The sequence below is a fragment of the Calliphora vicina genome, chromosome 1 (genome assembly GCF_958450345.1).
Source record: "Calliphora vicina chromosome 1, idCalVici1.1, whole genome shotgun sequence".
Classification (NCBI taxonomy): Eukaryota; Metazoa; Arthropoda; class Insecta; order Diptera; family Calliphoridae; genus Calliphora; species Calliphora vicina.
In genome coordinates, this window is record NC_088780.1 from 168,472,219 (window position 1) to 168,500,212 (window position 27,994).

The following is a 27,994-nucleotide window of genomic DNA, read 5'->3' on the forward strand; positions in this document are numbered from 1 at the left end:
AAAATATCGTTACTGAAATAATCCAAATTAGTGTTACCATTATCTCTTAACCGTTTTGAATCGGTAGGCAACGTTGATTGTAACTGACAGTCTTCTACATAAAAAAATAAAACATTTAGAAAATAGGACTTTATATTTAAATTCACTATTACCCTGAAAAGAGGACATATCAATTTATTTGTACAATTGCAAAAAGTTCATCAAATGCCGAGGTTGACACACGATTATCTATGGATTCTGTAGTGTTAAGTTTTATACAAATTTTAGAAAAAATCGCCAATTATTTTTTATCCAAGTTCGTGGCAATTTCGTGTCGGATAGTTCTGGTAGATTCTATAAGGTGTCAGTTTACCAGGCCGATGTCATGTTAGAGAAACTGGTCCCTTTCCTAAAAAGTGTTAATATTAGATCTGGTTCTAGTTCTGTGTCGGTTGTCTTCCCTTTAAGGTAGCTGATGTTTACTGCAGTATAATTTATACATACACACAGCCTCAAAAGTGAGCAAACACCCGTGAATTTTTTGATTTTTTTAGGATCATGAAAATCATTATAGTCCGACTTAAATCTTTTTTTTTCACAACCGAATCTATTATTCAACTTAATCTCCAACAAACCGAAACATTAACATTTTAATAGATGTATAAATGTTAGGATTTTCTTTATCTTAAAAAAAATTAAATATTTTTTGGTATATACTCACTTTTGAGACTCACTGTATACATATAAAATTCAGTAGCATGTACCTTCTTTTAATATATCTATTACACCCTTCAACAATTTCCTGCTCAAATTAATACTAGCGGAACACAACCTCTATTGGTTTAATTAATGGACTACTGTTGTAGTTCAAACGATTGCTGATTTTGGTGATAACCATTTTATCAATTTGATAAAATAATTAGTTGTACTAGAAACATTAAAACGAATATTAAGATTGCTACACAAAAGTCCAGTGATTTCAATAAATAGAGATGTATCAAATTGTTTAATATATTTACTGAAAAAGTAATATTTTTACCAAAAATAAATCCGAAATATTGTCAAAGATCAAGTTTTCTTATCATATCAGAGCCATTCACTGCAAATAACGGAAATCGGGGGGTTTGCTATGACTCTCACACATATCAATAAACAAACTAATTATAACACCCACTGGTAAAGTAGGGCATTAAATTAGCGGCATACAATCGATTTGGGATCATGTAATTTAACCAATATAAAGACCCTAAATACATGACACATCTAACTATTTGACAATTGGAGTTCAACAGGAAAGCAGCCGAAAATTACCATAAGAAAATACTACAAGCTAATTTTTCACAAATAAGTGAAAAGATCAAGAACATTAAAGCAAATGGCATTTGAACAAACTTACAACAACATTAAAGCTCATGACAAATTTGAGAATACAACAACTGCATCATCAACATCAGCATCAGCAACAACCTGTCCAGAAATGTGTCCACCACAGCAAGGAGACATCTTAACACCCCATTGTAAACGATGCAAGGACAAAGGTGTGAACTATTATATGGCCGACAATAATTCTGAAAAGGCCAAGTAAGTCCCTGCAACAATCAAATACTTTGTGTTGTGCAATTATGTGTAACACCAGCACAATGACAAACGAACGAACGAATGAACAAACACCATTAATGTCGATTTCATTTATACTTTTTTAATGGCAGATTTCTGCGTGTCCTTATAGTAGTTTTCGCCACTATTTGCACCATTTACGTGTGTCTTTTATCCTCACGTCGTTATTTCAATAGTTGGGTACAGACCGTAATAGAGCGCACTGATGTTCATGTGTCAGAAATACCCTTCCCAGCCGTTACCATTTGTCCGGTGAGAGGTATAAATCTATTGCGTCTGCAGAACAAGTACCGGTCATTTGATAAACCATTTCTACGAAGCAAAACAGACATGCAAGAGTTCCACTTGTTACTGAATGCTTTCAACGATGTGTTGTGGTCACCCCTGGTGGATTACGGTAATGATAATGATGTTGTTGATGGTGCTGATACGAAACACAATGCAAATCATTATCCTGGACAAACCCATCGTCACCATGGCAACAGAAGTTTTAAAAATCAATCGTTTTTGGAGCTTTTGGCTGCAGAGCAAACAACTCATCCATTTTCTTTATTCGATTTGAACAGTTTGTTGTTTTTTCTAACATTCGAATGTGAGGACATATTTGACGAATGCACTTGGCGTAGGAAGAAGGTCTCCTGTTGCAATATATTTCGTAAAATTGAAACATACAAGGGCGTGTGTTACGCTTTCAATTCAATACATGTTGAGGTAATTGAAGTTCACAAATGAGAACCTCAAAAGTAAAGAAAATCTAATTGAACTTTGTACTTTCTTCTGTGTGTGTGTTTTTTTTTTCTCCCAAAAAAGGATCCAATTCCATCCTGGCCTTGGGTGGTGTCTGATTCTGGTTTACAGACGGGCCTACGAGTTTTGCTGAAACGTAGTGCTATTGGAAATTTTTATGAAAGAGTCGCGGTAAGTTAGTTGATGATGTAATATGCAAAAATACATTTTGTATCAACCACATTTAATATTTTTGTTTTTGATACTTTAAGATACAGATTGAAAATAATTTTTTTTTTGTAAAAAAAAATATTCTGATTTTTTCCACTTTTTACCTACTCCCCGAATTTCTATGGCATTATTTACACACGTCGCACTGTGGGGCAGAATCGAAATTTTTTGGAATTAAATCTGACATTTCTAAACGAATAGTGCGATCGGAATGAAATTTTACGTGGGCATAGCCAAGGAGAATTTGAAAATGTGCAATATTTTTGAAAGAGTGAGTTTTAAAAGTGGCATAGTTTTGAATCTAATTTTTTATTCACATATCTTAACATAAAAATTAGTTCGGAATAAATGTGGATCAAATTGGTCCTAATATTTGCAATCCTATTAAAATTTTGATACAAATTTTAGTTTTAGAAATTCAATAAATATGTAATATGTAATAGAATCGTTATTTATTAACAAAACTAAATGAAATTTTCAACGTTTTAAAATTTGTCATTCTAAATAACAAAGTGTAAAAAAACTTGTCAAAAGATCAAAGGGAATCCCGCAATTCCTAAAAATTGGAGCGAAAATTCCAAAAGTGGTATTTTTTACAATTTTGCCCATAAGATCCACATTTCCTTCGGGGCTGGGAAAATGCTTTGGGGATAAATAGCAAACATATTAAGGTTTCCAAAACTGCTTTCCGTTTTCTGATCCCAGCTTTAAGATGTGTCCCAAAGTTGAAATTTTGATAAAAAAAATAGGTCAATTTCCGAAGTGCGTAAGGACGTCATATTAGAAAAATAGAACATATTTTGTATACCAAAATGTTCTCCGTAAAGATATCTTACAGAAAAACATCAAATTGTTATATGTTCTTAAAGAAATTTTATTTTTAATAAAAAAAAGTTAAATCACCTTTTCGCTCAAAAACAGCAAAAATTTATTATTTTTTGAATTTTTTAATTGAAAATCGTTTATTTTTGGATTCATAATTGATATTGCTCTGAAATCTTTTGTATATTATTGGTAATTTAGCTGTCTAACTAACGAACGCTTTCCAAAAATATAGATATCATTGAAATCAGATGGGAAAGAAAAAAATGGCACGTGTTTAAACATTTTACATGTCAAAGGTACCCTACTTTGAGCCCCATGGCGACGCCCCTGGAGCATTTGAAGGGCCCATTTTAATAACTTATTCTGATCTGACCAGCCGTTTAGAAATTCCAGATTTATTTCCAAAAAATTTCGATTCTGCCCCACTATGCGTTGGAAAGGTCTTTGAAATAAGATGTGTATATATGTCATAAGATTTCTATATTGTCTATGTTAATGACTTTTTAATCCAGATATAGATAAAAACAAGTAAGAGAGCTATATATACCCTTCACCAAATTATACTTAAAAATATTTTTTTTTTAAATATTTTTATTTAAACAAAATCAAAAATTTTTTGATTTTAAATTTTTTTTTTCAAATTGTTTTTTAATTTTTTTTAAAAAAAGTTTTTTCAAAATTTTTTTTTTAAATTTTTTTAATTAATTCTTTTGGAAAAAGAATTTATGACAAAAAAAAATTGTTGATGAAAAAAATTGGGGTTAAAAAATATTTTTTTCCGATTTTGACCTATTGTATGTCCAACTTACTATCTTATCTTATAGAATCTTTATACCCTTCACTAAATTATACTTCAAAATAAAAATTTTTATATAAACATTTTTTTTTATTTTTCCAGTTGTTTTTTTCATTTTTTGGAAAATTTTTTTTTTGAATTGTTATTTTAAAATTTTTAAAATTTTTTTTTTGCTTTTTCCATTTTTTTTTTGTGAAAAAAAAAATTCAGGTTAAAAAATATTTTTCCGATTTTGACCCATTGTAGATCCAACTTACTATGGTCTTATATACGTCGTTGTAAATGTCTTTGAAATATCTATCATTAGATATCCATATTGTCTATATAATGTCTTAGTAATCTAGATATACAGTGGTGGCCAGGAATTTAAGACAAAAATTGTTTGCTAAATTCCACGTGATTGTCAGTTATTTTTTCAAATATTTCCACAAATATGTATGCATGAGGACTGTTTTAACACACAAGTGTGTTTTATTCGACTGTGTCAATTCATACATATTCACCACGAACACATAAAATTTTACCACAACTTGACCAAAAATTTTTTTACCGATTTTTCCAAACATTTTTCAGAAACTAGAAACATTAATAATAAATTTCATACCCTTAGAGGTCTTTTTATTTTGGCTCTATCGCACTTAAAATTCAGTTGATGAAAAAAATTCAAGTATTTGTCTTAAATTGGTGGCCACCACTGTAGGTCAAAAATCGAGGTTGTCCTGGTTTTTTCCTCATATCTCAGCCATTTGTGGACCGATTTTGCTGATTTTAAATAGCAAACTTCTCGAAAGCATGTCTGACAGAATTTGGATCCCGAAGATATCTGGGGTCTTCAGAAAATTGATTTCAACAGACGGACAGACAGACGGACATGGCTTAATCGACTCCGCTATCTATAAGGATCCAGAATATATATACTTTATAGGGTCGGAAATTAAAAATGTAGAAATTACAAACGGAATGACGAACTCATATATATCCTTCTCACGAAGGTGAAGGGTATAAAAACGAGTCAATAGTATGTTAAAAATCGATTTAAATTTTTGCTTAAATCTCAGCCATTTGTGGGCCGATATTCCATGAAGAATCCAGAATACATATTATATAAAGGGACGACAATTAATATTGTTAAAATTACAAACGAAATGGCAACTAATATATAAAAATCGGATCAAGAGATTGAATATTACTTCGCTTAAAAACAGATATGTTCATAAGTTTTGTTGTATTATTTCCAGACTATGGTCCACGATCCCAACGAAATTGGTACCTCGGATATAATCTACTTAAATGGCGAAAGTATAGTGATCACTGTATATCCCTTACGTTTCACGGCCGACTATGACATACGTTCGGTGAGACCAGAACTCAGGCATTGTTATTTTACGGTAAGAAAACTTTGGAATAAAATTAAAATTTGGATTAATTGTATTGTATACTTATAGAATGAATTGAAACTTTTGGGTAAAAGTCGCACCAATTGCATGCGTAATTGTCGTTTATTGTATATTGAAAGGAATTGCAACTGCACATATATTTTTCCGATGGCAGCGAGAAGTTCTACTAGGACGGGATCTTTGCCGATGTGTGGTGTTTCACATTTGAAATGTATCTACAAACATCGAAGTAAGTAGAAACTTTCGTGTGTTCGCTATTACACGCAGAGAAAAAATATAATTCGGCATGGTTTGTAACCATTTAAATAGTGTTACAAGATTTTTAACAATATTATAGTCACAGTAACCATTTACATGATTGTGGTAACCATAATATGGTTAATTTACGATTCACATGATTATATCAACCATATATGTATATGGTTACAGTAAACAAATATATGTTTGTGGCAACCATATTTATGACGAATAATTTTATCATAATATGTTGTTCTCAGATTATGATAAGCTTAAGCCGAGAGCACCATAATATGATAAGTCCTTCATCATATGAATGGTTGTCACAAACATATATTTGTTTACTGTAACCATATATATGGTTGATACAATCATGTGAATCGTAAATTAATCATATTATGGTTACCACAATCATTTAAATAGTTACTGTGTCTATAATATTGTTAAAGAACTTGTAACAATATTGAAATGGTTACAGTAACCATGCCCAACTATATTATTTCTCTGCGTGTACGAATACGTTTCATTCCTTCTACGGGTATTATTAATTCAAAACTAAATATAATGACTTGGCTTTAACAGGTCTATTTAATCAGTTTTTATGTAACTCAGATCAATTGATTAAACCCAACATTCATTCATTATTCTTCAAATTAAGTAACCAAAGCTCAACTTTAATTTTTATGACCATTTTTTGGAAACATTTTTTTCTCTAAATGAAATTACATAAATTTTATTTAATTTCCAAGGTGCTCTCCTAACTACGGGCAATGTATTGGGCGAAAACATTGATGAGGTTGAGTTTAACACACTGGATTGCAAATGTTATCCAAACTGTAACTACATACAATACAGGACCATGGTAAACACGGACAACACAGGCGAAACACATGGTAAAAATTATATTGACCTACAGGTCCAATATCAGCATGACACTTTATTCTCCTATCGCTCCACACTGTGTTTCAATCTACTGGACTTGATAGGTGAGTCAAAGAGTCAAAATATATTTTAAATCTGAGAAATTTTTAATGAAAAACTTAAATTAAAATCGAACAAAATCTGTTGTAAATATGTTTTAAATTTCCAGTTTCATATGGTGGCATTGCTGGTCTGTTTTTGGGTCTTTCGTTGGTTGGCATTATCGAGTTGTTGCATGATTTCATTGTTTGCTGGAAAATACGAAAACAAAGAAAACGTCTGCAAACACATGTGCAACAACATGAGAACAACAACGATAACGATACCCAGAAAAAGGATGTAAATTCAACAATTTAAATGTAAAGAAAGGCAACAAAACAAAAAAGAACTCTTCAATACAAAAGAATTGAATCCACCAACACCAACTATTGTGCATTGATTTTGTTAAAGTGGTTTCCTAGTATTCAATGAATTTGTACTTAGTTTAAATTTTATTTTGTACCTGCTGCTGTTGTAAGTGGAAAATTACCAGCAACGAAATAAAACAACAAAATTAATATTTATTAAGTAGAAATGAAGAGAAAAGAAAGATTGATTTCAGTTTAATGAACGATATACTGCCAGAGAATTTGTTAGGGGCATGGATAGCAGCACTTATATTTTTAATACTGTAAAAATAGGATGCTTAGATAACTTGAACCTCAGTTTCAAGTCATCTAAACATTCTAAATAAATTTAATTTAATAGATTCACTTTATTCTGAATAAAATGAACCAAATATTTTGCCAGAACACATGTCACACAATAGCGAATTACTTAAAACTAAATGGGAATAAATCACAATGCTTTAGAAGATTTAGTGTTGATGACATAGGCTTTAAAAAAATTAATTTGTGAATACAAGGTGTCGAAATAGACCATCTCTGTCTGGTTAGGAACTTTAAAAAGAATAGGTTGGTAAATAATTTCCTGTTTACTTCACTTGTAGAAAATGGAGATGGTTTAAGCGGTTCAGAAGTACTGATTTTAACACGGAAGACAAAAATCGCACAGGCAAGCCGAAAAATGTTTAAGAATTGGAGGCAGTACTCCATGAAGATTGTTGTAAAACCCAACAAGAGCTTGCAAAATCATTGGGAGCTACTGAAGCAGCAATTTCAAAACGTTTGCGAGAAGCAGGATTCATCCAAAGCAGGGAAATTGGGTAACATACGAATTGAAGCATGACCAAAATGATGCTTGAAAAGAAAATATTGTTTGCATACAATAACCCGAAGCGTAAGAGATCGTACGTAAAGCCCGGCCAACTAACCGAATCGACACCAAAGTCAAATATCTATAACGCTAAGGTAATTTTCAATATTTGGTGGGAATATTCCTTCATGACAAAAGTCGGCCTCACCTGCTTTCTAGTCCAGATCGTGCCTCTTCGGACTACTATTTGTTTCGATCGATGCAGAACGATCTCTCTGGAATATGCTTCACTTTGAAAAAGAGTAACCGATATTGGCTTGATTCGTTCTTAGTATCTAAACGAGGAGTTCTTTAATTAATAGAAAGTTCATATAGTAGAACAACAAATCATCTCCAGTTTACAAGATCAGCTACAAGTGCTATGATTTGGTTCTAAGATTTATTTGTTTTTTTGACATTCTTTGAGTGTTGTCCGCTGCCAAGTGTTTCGTGGGCGAAGGTCGTCGATGGCCTTGGGGATTCCATTTCCAGGGCATCTTGCGATGTCATATATTGGTCTTAGGAGTATGTGGCCTATTCAAGTCCATTTGCGTCTAAGTATCTCCGATTGCATACAAAGCCTAAACACAAAACTAAAACCTTTTTAATAAATTGAAAATCTCCGAAGACATTTAAAATAATACCGCCTTTAATATAATTTAGCTGAGTGTAATGTAAATAGGTTCTTTTATCTTTTATTTGAATAAAAGGAGATAAAAAAAGGACGCATTTTATAATACTAAGATCAGCAGGTAGCCCTACTAACAGAACGAAATAAGGTATTGAATTTGTAGTTGTGTTTGTTTGATGTACAAACAAATTTTAGTATAAATAGTCGCACTCACAAACATCAACACATCAGTTCCATTTGAGCAATACAATCAGTGACACTAAAAATCATTACAATCAAAATGAAAGTATACGCAACCATTTGTTTATTCATTGCCTTGGTAAGTTATAAAATTAAAAAACTAATCAAAAATTTAAATTATTAACAGAAATATTTTATTTCCTTTAGACCTCCGCTGAATATGTGGTCAAGACCCGTGAGAATCTCTTGCAATATCGCAATGAATGTGTGTCGGAACTTGAGATTCCTGAGGCTCAAGTGGAGCACTACAAGCAATGGCAATATCCCAATGATGCCATCACCCAGTGCTACATGAAGTGTGTCTTCTCCAAATTCGGTTTGTTCGATACAACCTCGGGTTTCAATGTCGAGAACATTCACCAACAGTTGCTGGGCAGTCAAGCCGAAGCCAATCACGATGATGTTCTCCATGCCAAAATTGAGTCTTGTGTCGATAAGAACGAACAGGGTTCGAATGCCTGTGAATGGGCTTATCGTGGTGCCACTTGCTTTATTAAGAACAATTTACAGTTGGTGCAACAAAGTGTTGGCACAGCTCAAGCCTAGTGATATTACTTACATGCGTAAATATTTTAGAAATAACAAAACTTTTTTATCGTAAATGACGTTTTCATAAATACAGCCTATATTTTATAAAAAAACAAAATTGTTGTGTTTATAATTATTTTCAAACGTGTGATTTTTTGGGGGAATTTTAATATATTTTTAGTTGTTGCAAAAAAATTAAGCCAATGACATAAAAACTAATTTTGACCACAATTAAAAAAAATCAAGTAAGAGTAGCTCTCTCGACTGTGCCGAACCTTATATGCCTTCACCAAATTATACTTTGAAATAAATTTTTTTAGGTAAACAAAATTTTTTTTTAAAAAAGTGTTTTTTTTTTTGAAATTATTTTTTTATAAAAATTTAAAAAAAAAAAAAATCGGGTTAAAAATATTTTGACCCATTGTAGATCCACCATACTATAGCCTTACATACATCGTTGCAATTATATATCCATATTAATGACTTAGTAATCCAGATATATGTAGATAAAAAATAGGCCAAAAATCGAGGTTGTCCCGGTTTTTATATTAAACTAGTTGACCGCCCCGGCTTCGCCCGGCAGCTATCTACTAATGTTAGTTCTTCAAGTTTCCCCAACCCACATATTCCTGCCTGTTCTTATTTATTTGCAAATACAATTTCTAAATTTGTACTGCATACTTTAAGGGGCCTTTTTATTACAGTTGACTGGACTCAAAAAAAAATTCTGAGTTTTACCCGGAATTTTTTAATTTTTTTCTTTACAAACCATCTCCTGAAAATTTGGAATCGATTACAAAAAATCAGCTAAATCACTCCAGCCGTTCTCACGTGATGCCATTACATACATGGACCATTTTTATATTTATAGATAGCAACCGAGCCGGAAGAATTCCCGATATATTGATTTCTGAATCATGTATGTAAGTTATTTGGGGGCCACTGAAAGTTGATTTCAATATACAGGCGGACATGGCTATATCGATTTCTCTGTCTTAACGATCCAGATTTTCATCAAAATCTGCTCATAATAGGGATCAATCAAACTCAAATATAAAATACTTAATATAATAAAATTACTTTTTTACACATCCAATACACTTAGCAAGAAATACCTGCCTAAAACTGAATCAGTAAGTACCCCTATGTTTAATTCTGTACGATTCACAATTGAACGTGACAATTTAATTCGTTTAGGTTTATGATTTTTAAACAAGAAAATAATAAAAGATGTTAACAAAAGATTATGCCGATTGAAATCTTTTATATTTAAAACATTTTCTACCTGAAGGTTGTAGAGTGTTAGTGCTTATCGTCACCAGAAATTAAAAAAGACTTAATTAAAATTTTCACAGTATTACTGAAAACTAAAAGGATTGTTTGGATAAAAATTAGAGTTGTGCCGCACTGAACTAAAATTAACTAAAGGCTATTTTTTAGTAATTCAGTTAAAAGGTTACACTACACCTACAAACAATTACAAAAATAACAGACATTTTCTTATTTTATTCACGATATACTAAAACAATTGTCAAATTCACAAAGATGATGTTCTTGCCTTTCAAGCAAAAAATTTCCTAAAATAATACTACTCTTCCTAACCTAACAAACCAGCAGAAACCTGCACCGAACGCCTCAGAGTCGGTTAAGCCGAGCCGTGAAATATTAGAACATTATGACTATATGACATAATAGGATACTTTGTGAATCGACCAAATGTGTCTTTGATTTTATTGTTTGGTAGTCATAATACTCGTACAACCTCCTAACTGAATCACTAAAAAGGGCATTTCTGTTCAGAGCGGTCCAACTCCTATACAAATACACGTCATTAAAATGTGAATTTTAAACCGTTTGCATTATTAAGAAGTAGACGTATAATAACTTATTTACAATTTGTTATATATTCGCTTATTTTGTACACAGAGAAAACAGATTCGTGATAGCAACCGAATTTGTTTTTGTTTACGAAATTTTGGAAGGGGTAAAAAAAGTTTGGTTACCTCAACCGAAATTCTTCTTTATCAGCTGACTTTCTGTTGATAGAACCGAAAAATTCGATGTGTGCAACCGAATCATTCGATTTGCAACAAATTCGGTTGCTATCACAAATCTGTTTTCTCTGTGTAGTAATTTTCATATGCTATGACATTATGTTTTTAGTGATATCGACTTCTGTGAGACCTATCCAGCAGGAAAAAAATGCTTGGTCTTCACTTTGTGGCATTCTTAGTGCTGGTTCACCCACGTCAAGTTTACTTGTGAAGTCTTGAGTTTGTAGATGAGAAAGGAGAATGGAGATTGGAAAGATTTTTCCGTTTTCTTCATCTCTCTTCTATAAACTCAAGACTTGCTCAAGTAAACTTGGCATGTGTGAACCAGCAAAAAAAATCCTGCGATTAAGTGGCACTTAGTGGAGAAATATGCAAAGCTGTCAAATTGCAGCCTTATGGACCGTCACAGGCTGCCTCCAAATTACCTACGAACACCACCTTAACAAGGAAACTAAAGTTCTACCGGCCAGGGAACATAACGTCATGCTGACGCAACAGTTCCTTCTGGGATGTCACCGGAGGAGTCATCCAAACTGCAACATCACACAGTTGGAGTGTCCCCCGAGGCATGTCAGACAGGAGTCCTGAAAAGGCTATCGCTAACAGCTTCTACCTTTCTGATACCTGTGCTAATCTTTAAAGCGGAGATTCGCAGAAGTTGTTCATCATCTCCTTTGCTTACCAATATTGCAACAACAAACTTTAAATTAATATTTCTCTGTAAGTACCATTACAAGCGACCATCTGGGATTCCCAGATTTTTACTTTCTGCTGTAATACATGATTAGTAACGAAAAATTAACTAGTAAATGTCAGATGTTGCAAAATGGCGTAAAGTTCAAAAGATGCCAGAATAGTTGAGAAAATAAGTGAGGTCAAAATGAGAAAAAGTAGTAGTAGTAGGCACTTTCGGCACGGGAAGGCAAAGTCCGATTGAGCTAAAACTTTGACAGTCGTATTTTTACACTAAAAGGAACAATTCCAGACGTGAGCATCTATAAAAATCGGAAATCGATTTTATAAAACCACCCTAGTGACACACTCCACTTTTTCAACTGCCCAGTCAGCCACTACATCCAGTGGATTTATGGACCCACCCAACAGGAGTAGCACAATTTATTGGACTTGATATTGCAGAACCCTCAAATTAAATATTGTAAAAACAAAATTCTTCTAAAATATTTAGTCTTTTATAACATTTGATGTTTTGAAGTTCGCGTGAAGTAATTTCTCATAATTAAAACTACAAACGCGATTGTTTAAAGTCCATTCTTTTAGATTTATGAAGAATTTATTCAGAATTATCTCCTTTCAAGACTTTCTTCGACATACCTTTTAATAGATTTTCATGTTCAGGGGCCAAATGACAGCATTCGTGATCGAATGAACTATCGTATCGAAAAATGATTTCGATATCGAAATTGTAATAAAATGTACTAAATTTATTGCTCGATTTCGAATGCCATAATCTCAAATAAGAAAATTATGATAAACTTTACTCGATATCGAATGAGGTAATTCGGCCCCAGGCCTTTTAATAGAAGTTCTTATGTAGATATTACAAGAGGAGTTACGCGTCGGGTCTCCTTACAGACTTTCAACCAAAGACCTTCTAAAATGCTTCTTAAGTAGACCTTCTAAAATGCTTCTTAAGTAGGCCTTCTATCACCGCTATAATAGAAGCGAGTATGCAAGGCCTTGGTCCATTATGACATGCCACGATAAATTTAAATGATTTTGCAATCCGGCTGTGTGTCCTTGAGACTTCAAAATAAGACCTTTAGGAAGGCTTTTTAATCTATCTTTTACCCGCTGGGTAACTAGCAATAAGTTTTTGCAGGGACTCCATTAATAATACTTAAAAATCTTGCGCTCTTTTTGTTAGTGTTTTTGCATTTCTGCTGACGCTTATATATTTCTACTAAATTATGCAGTCAGTAAAGCTTAATAAAGTCTGATTTTCAAACACGAAAGAGGCCGGCATTATTTGTCATTGCTGTAAAAAGCTATTTGATGTAACATTCACTTGACTTCAGTGCAATGGACTCTGGCTAGTGTGAATGCGTTGAAATGCCAACATTATTTGCCCTCTACATACATATTAAATCAACCGAAGAAAAAGTTGTAAAAGTAGAAAGAGATAGAGGGCGCATTGCAAATATTTAAGTATTTCTACACCCAGCTACTATTTAAGTCCAATGCATGTGAGCTGTAATGTTGCATGTTGCTGTCAAATAACTTTATTTCAAACATGTATGCTCGAGGGATTCCTACATGGAAAATCATATTAAAGATATGTATGTAGAACGACAGCTAAGAGGTAGGTGGAGATTTTATGCAAAAAACATGCCTGGGCAACTGGTTAAGTTTGACTAAAGAATGAACTTCAAAAATATAAGAATTTGTATAAACAAACTTAAACGATTAGCTTGTCCTACCAGTACTTATCTTAATATTTATTGAAACCTTTTGCATAGTATTCTCTTGTAAATTCCAGTGATGGGCCTCTCAAAGACTTCTGGTTCTTCTGGAACAAGTGAAAAAACTTATTTAAAAACTATAAAATAAGTCCTAGAAAAAAGGACCTAAGAGTGGATAGTAAAACCAAAATTTCTTAGCCTCATCTGTCCCAAGGAAAAACCAAGCGCCGGAAAACTTAAAAAATATTTTTTTATGCTTCTGGAAGAAACAATAGAATAAAAAATTTGTTCAGGGACATAAAGGAAGAAAGGATTCTGAGATATTGTAGGTGCAGTCAGCTGGAAATTCGTAGCCAAATGAAATAAAAAAACTTATTTATTTAGGCGCCAGGACCGAAGAGGTTAAAGGTACAATAAAAAATGCCAAAATTAAATTTGAGGGGATAAAGATAAAAGTTATACAAAAAAACCCAACTCCAACAATAATTATTGTTATAATTGAGTAAATAAAGTAGTAATTTCACTTTGAACTTCTGTCAACCTGAGTTCACTCCTAAATTAATACAAATTACTATATTAACTGTTAATTGAAGTTTAATGTTTGCCCTCATTGTAACCCTTTTATCAAACTACACTAATACTGTTTGAACCTTAGAGAAATACACATAGAGCGGAAACTAGAAAAAAATCAAACAAACAAATTAATCCAAAAAATTACACATCAACACAAGTGTTGTTCTTGTTTTCACATAGTTTTTTACTAATACATTCTCCCCACTTAGGATTTTGACAACGGAGTTAGGTCTTTGACAGCAGTGTTCCCGCTCTATGTATATTTCTATATGTTTTGAACCCAGAGGAAAAAAAATATTCAATTTGCAACCATAAAATGTCTGTATTTCATCAGCACATTTGATTTAGTTTTATAGTTTTAGCCAGAAGACAAAAATCCCTTGGGCCAGTAGCACACAAATCGTTGGCAGCAGACAACAAAATGATTTACGATAAGGAATTGGTGCGCTATAAAAACACAAACTTTCGCCACCCCAAAGGTTTGATAACCTTTCAGCCCACCACGCCAAGGGAACAGCAACAACAGCAAGTAGGGATATTTGATCGCATGATGCAACATATTAGATACTTTACCAACAGTATACATGGTGTGAGTTACATTTGGGAGTCGGATGTTCCTTTTAAAGTGCGCTTGTTTTGGGTGTTGGTGGTAATTGCGGCCGTTATCACTTGCATTATCATGTACATGTCATTGGCGAGTCGCCACAATAAACAGCAAATTAAAACTGTGGTGGAGACATCACAAATGCCCATATATAGGATTAATTTCCCTGCTGTGGCCTTATGTCCCTGGGATCATGTCAATTGGCTGCGTTACAAAGCGGCCGAGGAAAAGTTTCTACCTCCCTATCCCGATAAGCAGTTGAGAGCTGTTTTCTATGATGTATTGCTGTCAATGGATGACATGAATCTGTCGAGACTAGATCGTTTGGCATTGCTGAAAAACCATACGATACCACGAATCATAGACGAGATATCGCTTGACGATTTGGCAAATTTTATGGCATTTCGTTGTGATGAATTGTTTGTGGAGTGTGTCTTTGATGAGACGACTTATGATTGCTGTAAGATTTTTGTGGCCGAGCGCACTGAGAAGGGAATTTGTATGGTATTCAATTCAATGGTGTCGGAGGAGTCGACAAAGAAAAAGGTATTGTTTTTCATTTATAGTTGAATGCAGAGTTTCGTCTTCGGTTTCAATTGAAACAGACAATTATTTTTCGATTTTCCATTTTATCTTTTTGAACTATTTTTAGCAGTAAACATAAAATTTCGAAACTGGAAACAAACTAGTAGATCGGAAACAACCGAAACTTTCCAAATGTTCTATAAATTTACAAAAAAGTCTTCTTTATTTTGATTTCCGAATATTCACACCATTTGGATAGAAAAAGTAGACCTAACAGTGACTAGCACGACTTTAGACCCGGATTCCTCTACATGTACTCTCATTTCCATCTGAACAGACACGTAAAAACAATTAAGCCTCTGGACCACTGAAAAACTATTTGGGATGAGTAATTTTTGATCCACAGTCATCGGAAAACAATCACAGTTCTTTCACAACTGGGACTGAAATGAAACACGGTCTCAAAATATATTTGGGGGATTCAAACTGTCTCCTACAAACTAAAAAAATATTTTACGACATTATGACAATACGACCTATAGCAGACCGTTTGAATCCCCCAATTATATTATTCACATTATTATGTTTTCAAAACATCATCATTATCAATGTCCAAATACAATTATTTACGTTTGTTTATTTATTTATTTATTTCCAGATTACCGACGCTTTCTATCCTTGGAAAATTCGCAAGGCAGGAGAAGGTTCTGGTCTTCAATTTACACTTCGTTACAATAAAACCTATCAAAGACAACAACCAGGCATAGCGGCATTTGGAATCGATGTAAGTGGAATACATATTAACTCAAATGAATCATTTTAATGTAGACCATAAATACAAATTAAGGTAATGATTAAAGAGTCCGACGAATGGAGTGAGTCACTCACACATTTCTTTTTACCAAACACCAAAAGTTATTTGGCCATAACACCCACAATTACCGAAACCTCTACGAATACAAGGCGCTTGAGTCCTCGTAGAAGAAGGTGTCTATTTGCGGTGAGTAAATTAAATTAAATTGAACGTAATTTCCAATATTGTACATGTGCTACTCTTTTTAGGATGAAAAATCCAAACGTTATGATCGTATCGAGCGTCTACCATTTAATAAATTAAATTGTTATGTTAAATGTCAACAAAAGAACTTGATAAAAATCTGCAATTGCACTTTGACCTGGTTCTTTCCGAAAATAAGTGAGTGAATATAATAATTATTCGGTTAGAATTTATAACAAAATTATATTTTAGATAAAAGGGAATGTACAGTGTCGGATTTTCAGTGTATATACGAAAATAGAGGTGGGTTTTATAAAATATTTAAAATATAATAATCGAAATTTGTTTCATGATTTCACCTATTTTTTAGACATATTTAGTTACATTAAAAGTCCTTTTCAAGATGAATATATAATGGATTCCCGCCGAGGCGTTCTCTGTGATTGTGTGGACAATTGTTATTCTTTGGTTTTCCTCATCAGTTTAAATTCCAACATTGTGCCCAAGTCAGTATTTGTGATATTACATAATTACAGTTAAGAGAATTTATGTTATTCCAGTCCTAACGAGAGCTATCCTCTAATACAAGGTGACATTTATATTGGCCAGGGAGTGATAACGAAATATGAAGCTCGCTTGGATTATACCGTATTTGATCTTATAGCTCAGTTTGGTGGCATATTGGGTCTATCGTTGGGTGCCTCCGTCCTAAGTTTGGCTGAAGTTGTTTATGCTGGCCTCAAGATTATAGTGATTTTAATCATAAAAAGACGTTCACAGGGCAGAAAAATCAAGCCGAAACAAAAGGGCAAATTACATAAGAAATAAAATTGTATCGTTATAGTGAAACGACTTGTTAAAAGAGCACGTTTTAGAAGCACTTTAGTTCAACAGATTGTGCACAAATGCAAAAACTCACTGAAAAAATTTGAATAACACATTTAATAAAAATTTTATTTAATGTACGTTTTGAAATCATCGCAAAACTCTGTCTCAGAAATAAAAGCGCCCTTAAAATACTATTAAAATATACTTTGTAGGGGAGACTTTCCCAAACATAGATTATTTTGAGTTACGTTGATATTAACATTGATTCCACCAACATTATACTCAAATATTTTACAGGTTGTTCATTTTATTTGAAGTTTCGAGTATTGGATCAAAGTATTTTCCAAAATATTAAATAATAAAAACAATATCCAATTACAAATAGGTTTTGTATTTCATTTAACCCTAGATGCATACACGCAGAAAAAAAATATAATTGGGCATGGTTACTGTAACCATTTAAATAGTGTTACAAAATTTTTAACAATATTATAGTCACAGTAACTATTTACATGATTGTGGTAACCATAATATGGTTAATTTACGATTCACATGATTGTATCAACCATATATATGGTTACAGTAAACAAATATATGTTTGTGGCAACCATATTTATGATGAATAATTTTATCATAATATGATGTTCTCAGATTATGATAAGCCTTAAGCCGAGAGCAACATAAGTCCTTCATTATATGAATAGTTGTCACAAACATATATTTGTTTACTGTAACCATATATATGGTTGATACAATCATGTGAATCGTAAATTAACCATATTATGGTTACCACAATCATGTAAATAGTTACTGTGACTATAATATTGTTAAAAATTTTGTAACACTATTTAAATGGTTACAGTAACCATGCCCAATTAACCATATTATGGTTACCACAATCATGTAAATGGTTACTGGGACTATAATATAGTTAAAAAACTTGTAACAATATTGATATGGTTACAGTAACCATGCCCAACTATATTTTTTCTCTGCGTGCAGAAGCATTATTGAGAGACAAATAATCTAAGCCTGTTGTAGGGTTCAGTGGAATTCCTGGGAATAATTTTTTGGACATTTTCGGTAAATTTTTGTCGGGAATTTCTTTATATATTTTGTTTTTAAAGCTACAATATTCAGATTCGTTGAGATTGCCAAATTTTTTGCTAATTTAATTGTACTATCCATAGATTTTGTTGGTTCTAGCAACAGATATTCAGTTGGCAAAGAAGCATTGCCGTTGAAATTACCGAAATTTTTTCACACAAATGAAGCCACAGTAAAAAAATTCGGTCATTAAGAATGAAAGAATGAAATGTTGTGTATTTACTAAGGTGCCTACAACCTATAACATTATAACATTTAAGGATATTCATTAGGGTGAGTCAATTTGTTTGGGTGAGAAAAAACGTGACAGGCGTATAGCACAATAGGAATCTACACAAAATTCTAAGCAAATTATCTAAAGAAACTATGGGTCTAAAATTATTATTAGATTAGCTGACCCGACAGACGTTGTCCTGTCCAAGTTAAAAAAATGCTTGTGTTCGATTTGTGAATTTGTGAAAAGCGGTTTGAAAAGGATAAAAATAGTAAAATGAAAAAATACGTATTATTGAATGATAATTTTTATTCATATAGGACATAGAATATAATATACATATGAGCGCTACTGAGAGACAAAGAACCTAAGTTTGTTGTCAAAAACCTAAGTCTTGCAACAACAGAATACATATAAATCAATGTACATATTTTGAGTTTTTATATAAAAAATCGATTTTTTTTGTCAGAAACATAAGTGATCACAGATCGAGCTCCTTTTCTTGATTAAACGCTTATTGGCCAAGTTATTAGCGAATTTATATATTTTGAGTTTTTATATAAAAAATCGATTTTTGTTAAGAAATATGAGTGATCACAGATCTAGCTGCTTTTCTTGATTAAACGATTATTGGCCAAGTTATTAGCGAATTTAGATATTTTGACTTTTTATATAAGAAATCAAATTTTGGTCAGAAATATAAGTGATCACAGATCGAGCTCCTTTTCTTGATTAAACGCTTATTGGCCAAGTTATTAGCGAGTTTAGATATTTTGACTTTTTATATAAAAACTCGATTTTTGGTCAGAAATATGAATGATCACAGATCGAGCTCCTTTTCTTGATTAAACGCTTATTGGCCAAGTTATTATCGATTTAAGCTATTGTGAGTTTTTATATAAGTAATCGAATTTTGGTCTGAAATATTATTGATCACTGACCGATGTATTTTGTAGATGTATTTAATAAGTGGGCGTATTAGTGGACGTGGACAATTTTTATTTATGTAAAAACTTTTTCGAAAAAGAAATTTGCGTGGTCAACTTTTCTTTCAGTAAAAACTTAAATTGGATAACTATGATCATTTAAACAAAAAATTAGCCAAATCGATGTAGCCGTTTTCCGATTTTAGATAAATCGAAAAGGTTGGCGTGGTCATTTTTCATTCCGTAAAAAAATAAGTTTGGCTATGAGCAAAAAAATTTGTCTAAATCGGTTCGGCCGTTGCTATACGCCTATTGACCAAAATTTAGAGAAAATAATAAGAATAATATCTAGTGGTTCAAATTTAAAAAATTTCTCTTTCGAAGCTAATGTTTTACAGTTTAATATAATCGAAATTCTTAAGTTTTTTAATTAAACAAAGAATTTATTGATTTTATGCCTATTAAAGCTGCCGATGAAATGCCACTATTAAATTAAAAAACCTTAAAAATAAAAAAAAAGGTTGGTATACACTCAGGTCTCGTTTTATGCGGATTCAAATTTATGCGGTATTTAAATCAACGATTTTTTTGTTGGAATTTTAAACGATTTTAAAATTTTAGATGTTTTTTTTTAAATTCTAGTGCTGAAAATGATATTTACAATATGATGATATGATTATATCTAGTGATGAAAGTGACGTTGAACCAATTCCTAAACTATGCCGACAATTATTCATTCAGATTACAGAATCTTCTTAAAAAATGTTTTAGCTTATTTTTTTGATCATTTTTAGTTTTTTCTGTTATCAATGAATTAATATTATATTTTTGTTTATTTTTTTAAAGGGTTTTTGTTTGTTTAAGTAAATGAAATAAATATATTTTTTATGATTTTTTTATGCGATTTTGCTTTGGATTTTTAATTAAAATTTGAATTTATGCGGTTTTTCAGATTTTTGGAACGAATCATTAGTTTTTATATGAAGCTAGAAGTATCGTTTTATGCGACTTCAAATTATGCGATTTTTTTTTGGAACGCATCTATCGCATAAAACGAGACCTGAGTGTATACATATGTATGTATAAGTTTGTCATTCCGTTTGTAATTTCCACAATAATTTCGACCCTATGAAGTATATATGTATATTCTGGATCCTTATAGATAGCACAGTCGATTAAGCCAAGTCCGTCTGTCTGTTTTTCCGTCTGTTGAAATCAACTTTCCGAAGCCCCCAAATAACTTATATAAACGAATCATACATCAATAGCTCGGACAACCTCGATTTTTGACCTATTTTTGGCCTATATCTGGATTACTAAGTCATTAATATAAACAATATGGATATCTAATGATAGATATTTCAAAGACCTTTGCAACGACATATATAAATTGGACCTATAATGGGTCAAAATCGGAAAACAAAATTTTAAAGATTTGCTTTTCATAGAAAAAAATTAAAATAACTATTGTTGAATTTGAAAATTTAAAAAAAAATAAACTTTTTATAAAAACTTAAACAATTGTTTGGAATATGTATACATTTTATGCATACATAAAAGAAAAGCTTAATTCTTTGTCTATCTATAATTGTTTAAATTTTTAAAATCGGCCTAAAAATGTGTGAGTTAGAGTTACTAAATTACTACGACCTAGCCTAAAACAGCACCCTCAAAATTTTGAGGGCGGTTCGGAATATTTGAAATCGGTTTTAGTATGTCCACATCAAGGCCTATAACCCCATTAGGTCGTTTTTCAAGTTCTGACAAAAAGTGTCATTTTGTAGAAGAGTGTTATCTTTGATGTATTTTTTTAAATTGATAACCGTTGTATGTTCTGTACATAACAGTTTATACAGTACATGCAACACGGCAATGCTAAAAAGTATAACTGTTAAAACAGTTATAGAAATAACATTACATTCACGTTAACAGCCACAGAATAACTAGCATAAGCGCCATTTTACATACAGCGGCAAGTAGATTAACTAAATAATCTTTACATTGCAGAACTGTAAATAAATGAATTTACTCTTAATAAAATAAAACAAAAAGCTTTTTATTTTAAATATTTTTCATAAATTCTATTTTCATTTAATTAACTATAAATTTGACATTAAATGTGTGTTAATTCTAAGTAACATGAATGCTCAATAAATGCATTTAATCAAGAAACGATATTTTCTTCAGCTACAAATAGTTAACAAGAGTTAGTTACATTTTAATAAAGTGGGATATTAGTTCAACAAATGGAAGTACTTTGGTTACAACTGGTGGATAAAACATTTAACTTTTGTGAGTGGTTTATATAAGGAAGTTCATATGTATGTAGATAGATTCAGTCTTTAATTAATTAATTAGATTTCACATGTCGGCGGGCACTGTTGTTGCGCCCCTTGAAGTTTTTTGGCGATTTCTTTTTTGCCAACTCATTGGCCGTACTCAAAGCAATAGCAAACTGAGCCAGATAATAAGTGGTCATAATCCAGATCTAAAGAAAAAACATTGAATTAAACTTTTTTTTTAAATTTCTTACGAGGAAAACATTAGAAACTTACCCTTGCATTTGGCACTTTAATTAGGAACATATCAACAGCAATCAAACCATCTGAGATGACAAAGAACACACTGCCAACGGCACAGAAAATGGCAAGGAAACATTTTCTGTCCACTGCTCTGGCCAAGGAGCGCCAACACATAGTCAGCAATAGGGTAACATAAACAGGAAGACCAACAACTAAAACATCATCCAAATCCTTGTAAACAATGGCCACAACTAAAACAACAAATTGTTAAATAAATTAAAAAAAAATCTAGAAATTTATTAATAAAATGTAATACTTACAAGCTGCGCCTGCCAGATACAATGGTACCGCAATTAACAACTTCAAGGGCTTGAAACCAAATGCAATTATGTAGCAGATTTGTGCCAAGGCAAAAGAACCCATGCCATGTGGAAAGAGATCCATGTTTAACAGAGCATCACCGCCACACGAAAATATCAAACCCAATAAAATCGATAGGGAATATTTAGAGCTAGACAGTGTTATTTTTGGTGAATTTAGTACTATTTTTATTTGTTATAATTATTGCCAGGTAAAACTTACTCCTTTGTTAAGTTAATTCCATTCAACACTATGTACAACATTAAGCAAACAATAGGCGCGCATTTCAAAAGCGTTGTCCATAATTCACCAACTGGATCTCGTACGAAAGCAAAATATATTATCACAAATACAAAAAATGGTAGCAGTTTCGGGCCCTGACTTTTAAACTGTAATAGATTTTTATAAACATTTAGATAGATTGATAAACAATTTGTAATTCGAATAGTTTAATTCACAAGAGGGAATACAATGGTTTGATGATGGATGACAGAGGTATAATAATATAATTTTTCATTATTAAGGTAACTTCCGATTGTGCCAATATTTATTATCTGATATGTATTTTATAATAATGCATTTTATTGTGATTTATGTTAAATAGCAACTTGTGTATATAAATTGAGTGTAAAATTAGCTAACTTTCTTGAATATTTGAACAAACATAATCAGACTAAAGAAAATCAAATTAAAGATCTTTGCAAAGCTATAGAAATGCTACTTTTTCAAATGAAGTAAGAAAGTATTTCAATAATTTATTTACGCCAGTAAATATCGCTTTGAAATTGGGTAGTGTGATTTCTGTCTATATGAAACTTGTTTCTGTTGAATTCTAGATGGACCGATAATCCTTGGGCCTTACAACGCAGAGTGGTATGAGAAAAAAAAAAGGAAAATAAATCTGTTACTTTTAAACCCTTAGTCCGATTTGAATGAAAAGAGGAAGTGTAGTCGAGTTTATGTTTTTAATTTGGACCTCATGGGCCCACCAGGAGCGTAGCCAGGGGTCCCAAAGTAGGACACCTCGGGTATGTTCAATTTTAAAAATGATTCTATTTCTTCGATTGTGTTCCGATTTCAAAAAAATTTCGTATATGGAATCTTCTCGTCGAGCTCTACATACCTCTACTACCTCGTCGCACAGCGGTATGAGAAAAAAAAGGGAAATAAATCTGTAACTTATAAACCCTTAGTCCGATTTGAATGAAATTTCACACGCGAAAAGAGGAAGTGTAGTCGAGTTAAAATTTTGAACTTGAACCTCATGAACCCACCAGGAGCTGGGCCAGGAGTCCCCAAAGTAGGACACCTCGATTATCTTCAATTTTAAAAATGATCATATTTCTTCGTTTGTGTTCCGATTTCAAAAAAATTACACATATAGAATCTTCTTGCGGAGCACTACATAAAACGTACCTATTAATTATCTCTTATAGCTTAGGAGATATTCGCATTTGAAAATTAAATTTTCAACATTTTTACCCACCCTACTTCAGTTTTTTGATGACCGCGGTTCCGATTTTCTCTATTTTTCTTTTGTAGGATTAACAACAGATGTATATATCAAATATAGAATTGTTTAAAAATAATGACTTTTGGATTCAGTCATTATTTTTAAACAATTCTATATTATTTGTTATATATGCATTTGAATTAAAAAAATTTTAAAAAGCGGATTTTTTGCTATTGTTTTTAGGAAAGGAGTACTTTTAATCTTTTTAAGTTATCTAAAAAATTTCTAAGAGCATGTATAATAAATTTGTACTGTTTGAAAAGCTAACTTTACACAAAATATTAAAAAAAAAAATTATAATTTTTGATACCTAGGGGACCAGGTCCATTCAAAAAACGCCTATTTTTTATGTAAAATTCAAATTTAGGGCGACAATTCTCTAATCGCATAGTCGATATCAAAATATAGTAACCGATTTTAGATGGCCCAATATGTTCCTAATTATTTTGTAAAGGGTTCCGATAACCCCGCCCCTGGTAAGGATATTATAGGCAAAAAACGAAAAAATCCCATTTTTGGGATTTTTCAAGACTTTTTTGGAAATTGCGGAATACCTGATAACAAATTTCAAAATTTGTTTTTATTTTTCCATTTTAAATAGAAAATCTACATAACTGTGTAATTTCATTAAAAAATTTTCATAAATAAAAATTTAATTTCAATTTGAAAAATTTGTATTTATGCAAAAACTCAATACATTTTTGAAAAGTAGACAAAATCCTCTATCCATTGATATATAACGTGTCTACCTTATGTTTTTTACGTGTCAAATAAATTAGGGAAAACTAAACAACTCGCTGAGAAATAAAATTTGTATTTATGAATATTTTTTAATAAAATTTCACAGTTATGTAGATTTTTCTATTCAAAATAGAAAAATAAAAACAAATTTTGAAATTTGTTATCAAGTATCCCGCAATTCCGAAAAATTTTTTGAAAAATCCCAAAAATGGGATTTTTTCGTTTTTTGGCACAATATCCATACCAGGAGCGGGGTTATCGGAACCCTTTACAAGATAATTAAGAACTTATTGGGCCATCTAAAATAGGTTACTATATTTTGATATCGAGTATGCGATTTGAGAATTTTTGCCCTAAATTTGAATTTTACATAAAAAATAGGCATTTTTTGAATGGACCTGATCCCGTCGGTATCAAAAATTATAAATGTTTTTTACATTTAAAATATCTGGCGTAAAGTTATCTTTTCAAAAAGTACAAATTCATTATACATCCTCTTAGAAATTTTTTAGATAACTTAAAAAGAATAAAAGTACTTTTTTCCCAAAAAAATTGCGAAAAATCGCCTTTTTTTAATTTTTTTTAAATTCAAATGAATATAACTTTGGACTCAGCCATGATTTTTAAACACTTCTTTCTTTATTTGATATATAGATCTATTGTTAATCCTATAAAAGAAAAAAAATGGATAAAATCGGGGAATATTTGGAACCGTGGTCACCAAAAAACTGGAGTAGGGTGGGTAAAAATGTTGAAAATTTAATTTTCAAATGCGAATATCTCCTAAGCAATAAGAGATAATTGATAGCTACGACGAGGTTTTATGTAGTGCTCGACGAGGAGATATGTGCAATTTTTTTTAAAATCGGAACACAGACGAAGAAATAGGATCATTTTAAAAATTGAACATACCCGAGGTGTCCTACTTTGGGAACCCCTGGTTTCGCTCCTGGTGGGGTCATGAGGTCCAAATTCAAAACTTAAACTCGACTATACTTCCTCATTGCGCATGTGAAATTTCATTCAAATCGGATTAAGCGTTTAGAAGTTACAGATTTATTTCCCTCTTTTTTTATTCTCATACAACTGTGCGACGTATATAACGTCATAGCAAGTTATATACGTTAAAAATTAGTTTTAACCATGGTACAATCAGTTACCAGGTACAATTATTAGAGAGAGTTTCCAATGTTCACCCCTTAAACGTCAAAATATGTATTTAATCACTAACTTTTTTTAATTTCTTACCGCGATATTTTTTAAATTTGTTACGTTTTAACTGAAATTATACACACTTATTAAAAAAATATAGTTTTTCTTCAATTGTTAGTAAATTTTTTTAATAAAAATTTAAATTGAATTATTTTTTTTTGGCATTTCCTTTTTATATTTTTTAATTTTCTTTTGTTTGACGTTATAGGGAATGTATAATTGAGAACATACTTTCTAATAATTGTACCTTGCTAATTCTACAATGGTTTTAACAAGAATTTTTTTTTCATCAACAAAAATTAGTTTGTCATAAAATTGTTTTCACTAATAAATTAAAAAAAAAATTTAATAAAAAATGTTAAAAAAAAAAAATTTAATTGTACATGAAAATATTTAGGGTATTAATTAAAACCGAGAAATGGCTGAGATATAAGAGATCCTATTTTCCTATCCTATTTTTTGTCTATATCTGGATTACCAAGACATATCTGGATTACTAATATAGACAACATGGATATCTATCATAGATATTTGTAACGACGTATTTAACGTCATAGCAAGTCGGACCTACATCGGGAAAACTAGTTTTAAACCGAATTTTTTTTCACCAACAAAAATTTGTTTGTCTCAATTTTTTTTTTATTTTCTCAGTCACAAAAATTATAACAGTGTAAATATTTGTAAGTTAGAACAATAAGAAACATCAACATGAGTGCTGATATTTTCAGTGAAAACAAGAGTGCTTGGGGATCTGAATTTATTTACCCCCATATTCAAAAACAACTTTTAAATATATAAAACACTTGCCACCTAACCTAAATAAACCCAATCGTTTAAAATATATTTTAACATAACAAAGTTCAGTGGCTGAAAATACTTTGTTTAAACTGCTTAATCTTTAATGCAAACTAACTGAAACTAATGCTTAAACGATAACGCTGCTTATTTAAATTATTGAACGTCGATTTTAAGTACAAATATACTGCAACAAACAATAAAAATCAACAAACTAAATCGCCAAAAGTCGATAAGATTAAAATATCAAGTTTTCAATTGCTTCGATAACAAATCCCATAAATAAAACTAAACATTTTGTTACTAAATCCCTCAAAGGGGGTACTTTCGAACAGAAGAAAGTATTTATTTATAAATAGGAAATGAAAGCTTTTTGCTTCTTCATCTTAAATCCTTCGAAAGCTTTGGCAACAAAGTTATGTATGTATAGAAAATAGACAATAAGGTCAAGGACACTTGCCAAAACTGATAAATTGAATATTTAGCCATTAAATGGACTTTTCACTGGTAAACGCACAAAAGGGCGCGCAAGGACTAAATGCATGTAAATCAAAATTGTATGCAGCCATATTCTTCAACGTTTAAAAAAACAGAAGTGATAACAATGAAAATGATACTTAATGATAAACAGGAAGTAAATAAATTGTATGCAGAAATGAAATAAATCAAATTGTTATAGGAAAACAAAAAAACACAAATCAAATTATTTGCAAACATGCAAAGGCAAACTTTGAACTTTGACAAGCTAATGAGGGCGATGAGAGGTGAAATAAAGACTTACAAATTGTTTTACATCTGTCATGTTTAAGCTTCTGTGGTCAGCCTCTTTCGATACTTTTAGAATTGAAAAGCAATGCGTGCTGGGCAAATAAAAAGAAACACTAAAAACAAAAATTCATAATTAAATCTATGATTTTAACAAATAATGTTTAATTTTTAAATTTTATGCTTTTATTATTATTTAATCACACCTTTAAAGCAGACAAACGAACGACTCGCTTAATTGACTACAAACAACTGAACTGAACTGAATTGAGTGTTGGCAATTAGTTGGCGTTTTGAACAAAATGTTTCTCTAGAAAATAACAAATCTGCTAGAGAGACAGAGCAGTTTAAATTTTAATCAACAACAAATAAGACTCAATTGTATTTTGTTTTGCTTTCAAACATTTCATGTCCGTCTCCCCCACACCACCACAACACTCCAGAAATTCTAGAACAACAAATATTTTATTATCAAAT

General features: G+C 31.5%; 4 protein-coding genes across 4 annotated transcripts; 3 read left to right on the forward strand and 1 right to left on the reverse strand.

The window, feature by feature from the left end:
• The first annotated feature begins 1,354 nt into the window (after positions 1-1,354).
• ppk30 (pickpocket 30) lies at positions 1,355-7,086 on the forward strand. Its single transcript, XM_065504199.1, has 7 exons — positions 1,355-1,560; positions 1,689-2,307; positions 2,407-2,514; positions 5,413-5,562; positions 5,620-5,800; positions 6,558-6,794; positions 6,899-7,086. The coding sequence occupies exons 1-7, from the start codon at positions 1,355-1,357 to the stop codon at positions 7,084-7,086; spliced, it is 1,689 nt and encodes a 562-aa protein (XP_065360271.1).
• A 1,750-nt stretch (positions 7,087-8,836) lies between these two features.
• Positions 8,837-9,479, forward strand: Obp99a (Odorant-binding protein 99a). Its single transcript, XM_065511863.1, has 2 exons — positions 8,837-8,912; positions 8,981-9,479. Exons 1-2 carry the CDS (start codon positions 8,874-8,876, stop codon positions 9,377-9,379), a joined length of 438 nt encoding a protein of 145 aa, XP_065367935.1. The 5' UTR covers positions 8,837-8,873; the 3' UTR covers positions 9,380-9,479.
• A 5,350-nt stretch (positions 9,480-14,829) lies between these two features.
• Positions 14,830-17,362, forward strand: ppk19 (pickpocket 19). The gene is made up of 7 exons (XM_065504210.1): positions 14,830-15,558; positions 16,196-16,321; positions 16,385-16,537; positions 16,600-16,732; positions 16,787-16,837; positions 16,905-17,040; positions 17,095-17,362. Exons 1-7 carry the CDS (start codon positions 14,830-14,832, stop codon positions 17,360-17,362), a joined length of 1,596 nt encoding a protein of 531 aa, XP_065360282.1.
• A 4,315-nt stretch (positions 17,363-21,677) lies between these two features.
• On the reverse strand, positions 21,678-27,778 carry LOC135960555 (lysoplasmalogenase TMEM86A). The gene is made up of 6 exons (XM_065511873.1): positions 27,724-27,778; positions 27,534-27,633; positions 22,714-22,880; positions 22,452-22,642; positions 22,165-22,382; positions 21,678-22,097 (listed from the first exon to the last, which is right to left on the reverse strand). The coding sequence occupies exons 2-6, from the start codon at positions 27,552-27,554 to the stop codon at positions 21,960-21,962; spliced, it is 735 nt and encodes a 244-aa protein (XP_065367945.1). The 5' UTR covers positions 27,555-27,633; positions 27,724-27,778; the 3' UTR covers positions 21,678-21,959.
• Between the last annotated feature and the right edge of the window lie 216 nt (positions 27,779-27,994).

Bases quoted from the DNA above. Each gene is read 5' to 3' on its own strand.
- Obp99a (XM_065511863.1), top strand. From the start codon at position 8,874: ATGAAAGTATACGCAACCATTTGTTTATTCATTGCCTTG. The intron at 8,913-8,980 runs GTAAGTTATAAA...TATTTCCTTTAG, and splicing joins TTTGTTTATTCATTGCCTTG to ACCTCCGCTGAATATGTGGT.
- LOC135960555 (XM_065511873.1), bottom strand. From the start codon at position 27,554: ATGACAGATGTAAAACAATTT. The intron at 22,643-22,713 runs GTAAGTTTTACC...AACACTGTCTAG, and splicing joins GGAATTAACTTAACAAAGGA to CTCTAAATATTCCCTATCGA. The intron at 22,098-22,164 runs GTAAGTTTCTAA...TTTTTTCTTTAG, and splicing joins TTAAAGTGCCAAATGCAAGG to ATCTGGATTATGACCACTTA.
- ppk30 (XM_065504199.1), top strand. From the start codon at position 1,355: ATGGCATTTGAACAAACTTACAACAACATTAAAGCTCATGACAAATTT. The intron at 5,801-6,557 runs GTAAGTAGAAAC...TTAATTTCCAAG, and splicing joins ATGTATCTACAAACATCGAA to GTGCTCTCCTAACTACGGGC. The intron at 6,795-6,898 runs GTGAGTCAAAGA...TTAAATTTCCAG, and splicing joins CAATCTACTGGACTTGATAG to TTTCATATGGTGGCATTGCT.
- ppk19 (XM_065504210.1), top strand. From the start codon at position 14,830: ATGATTTACGATAAGGAATTGGTGCGCTATAAAAACACAAACTTTCGC. The intron at 16,733-16,786 runs GTGAGTGAATAT...ATTATATTTTAG, and splicing joins CTGGTTCTTTCCGAAAATAA to ATAAAAGGGAATGTACAGTG. The intron at 16,838-16,904 runs GTGGGTTTTATA...CCTATTTTTTAG, and splicing joins GTGTATATACGAAAATAGAG to ACATATTTAGTTACATTAAA.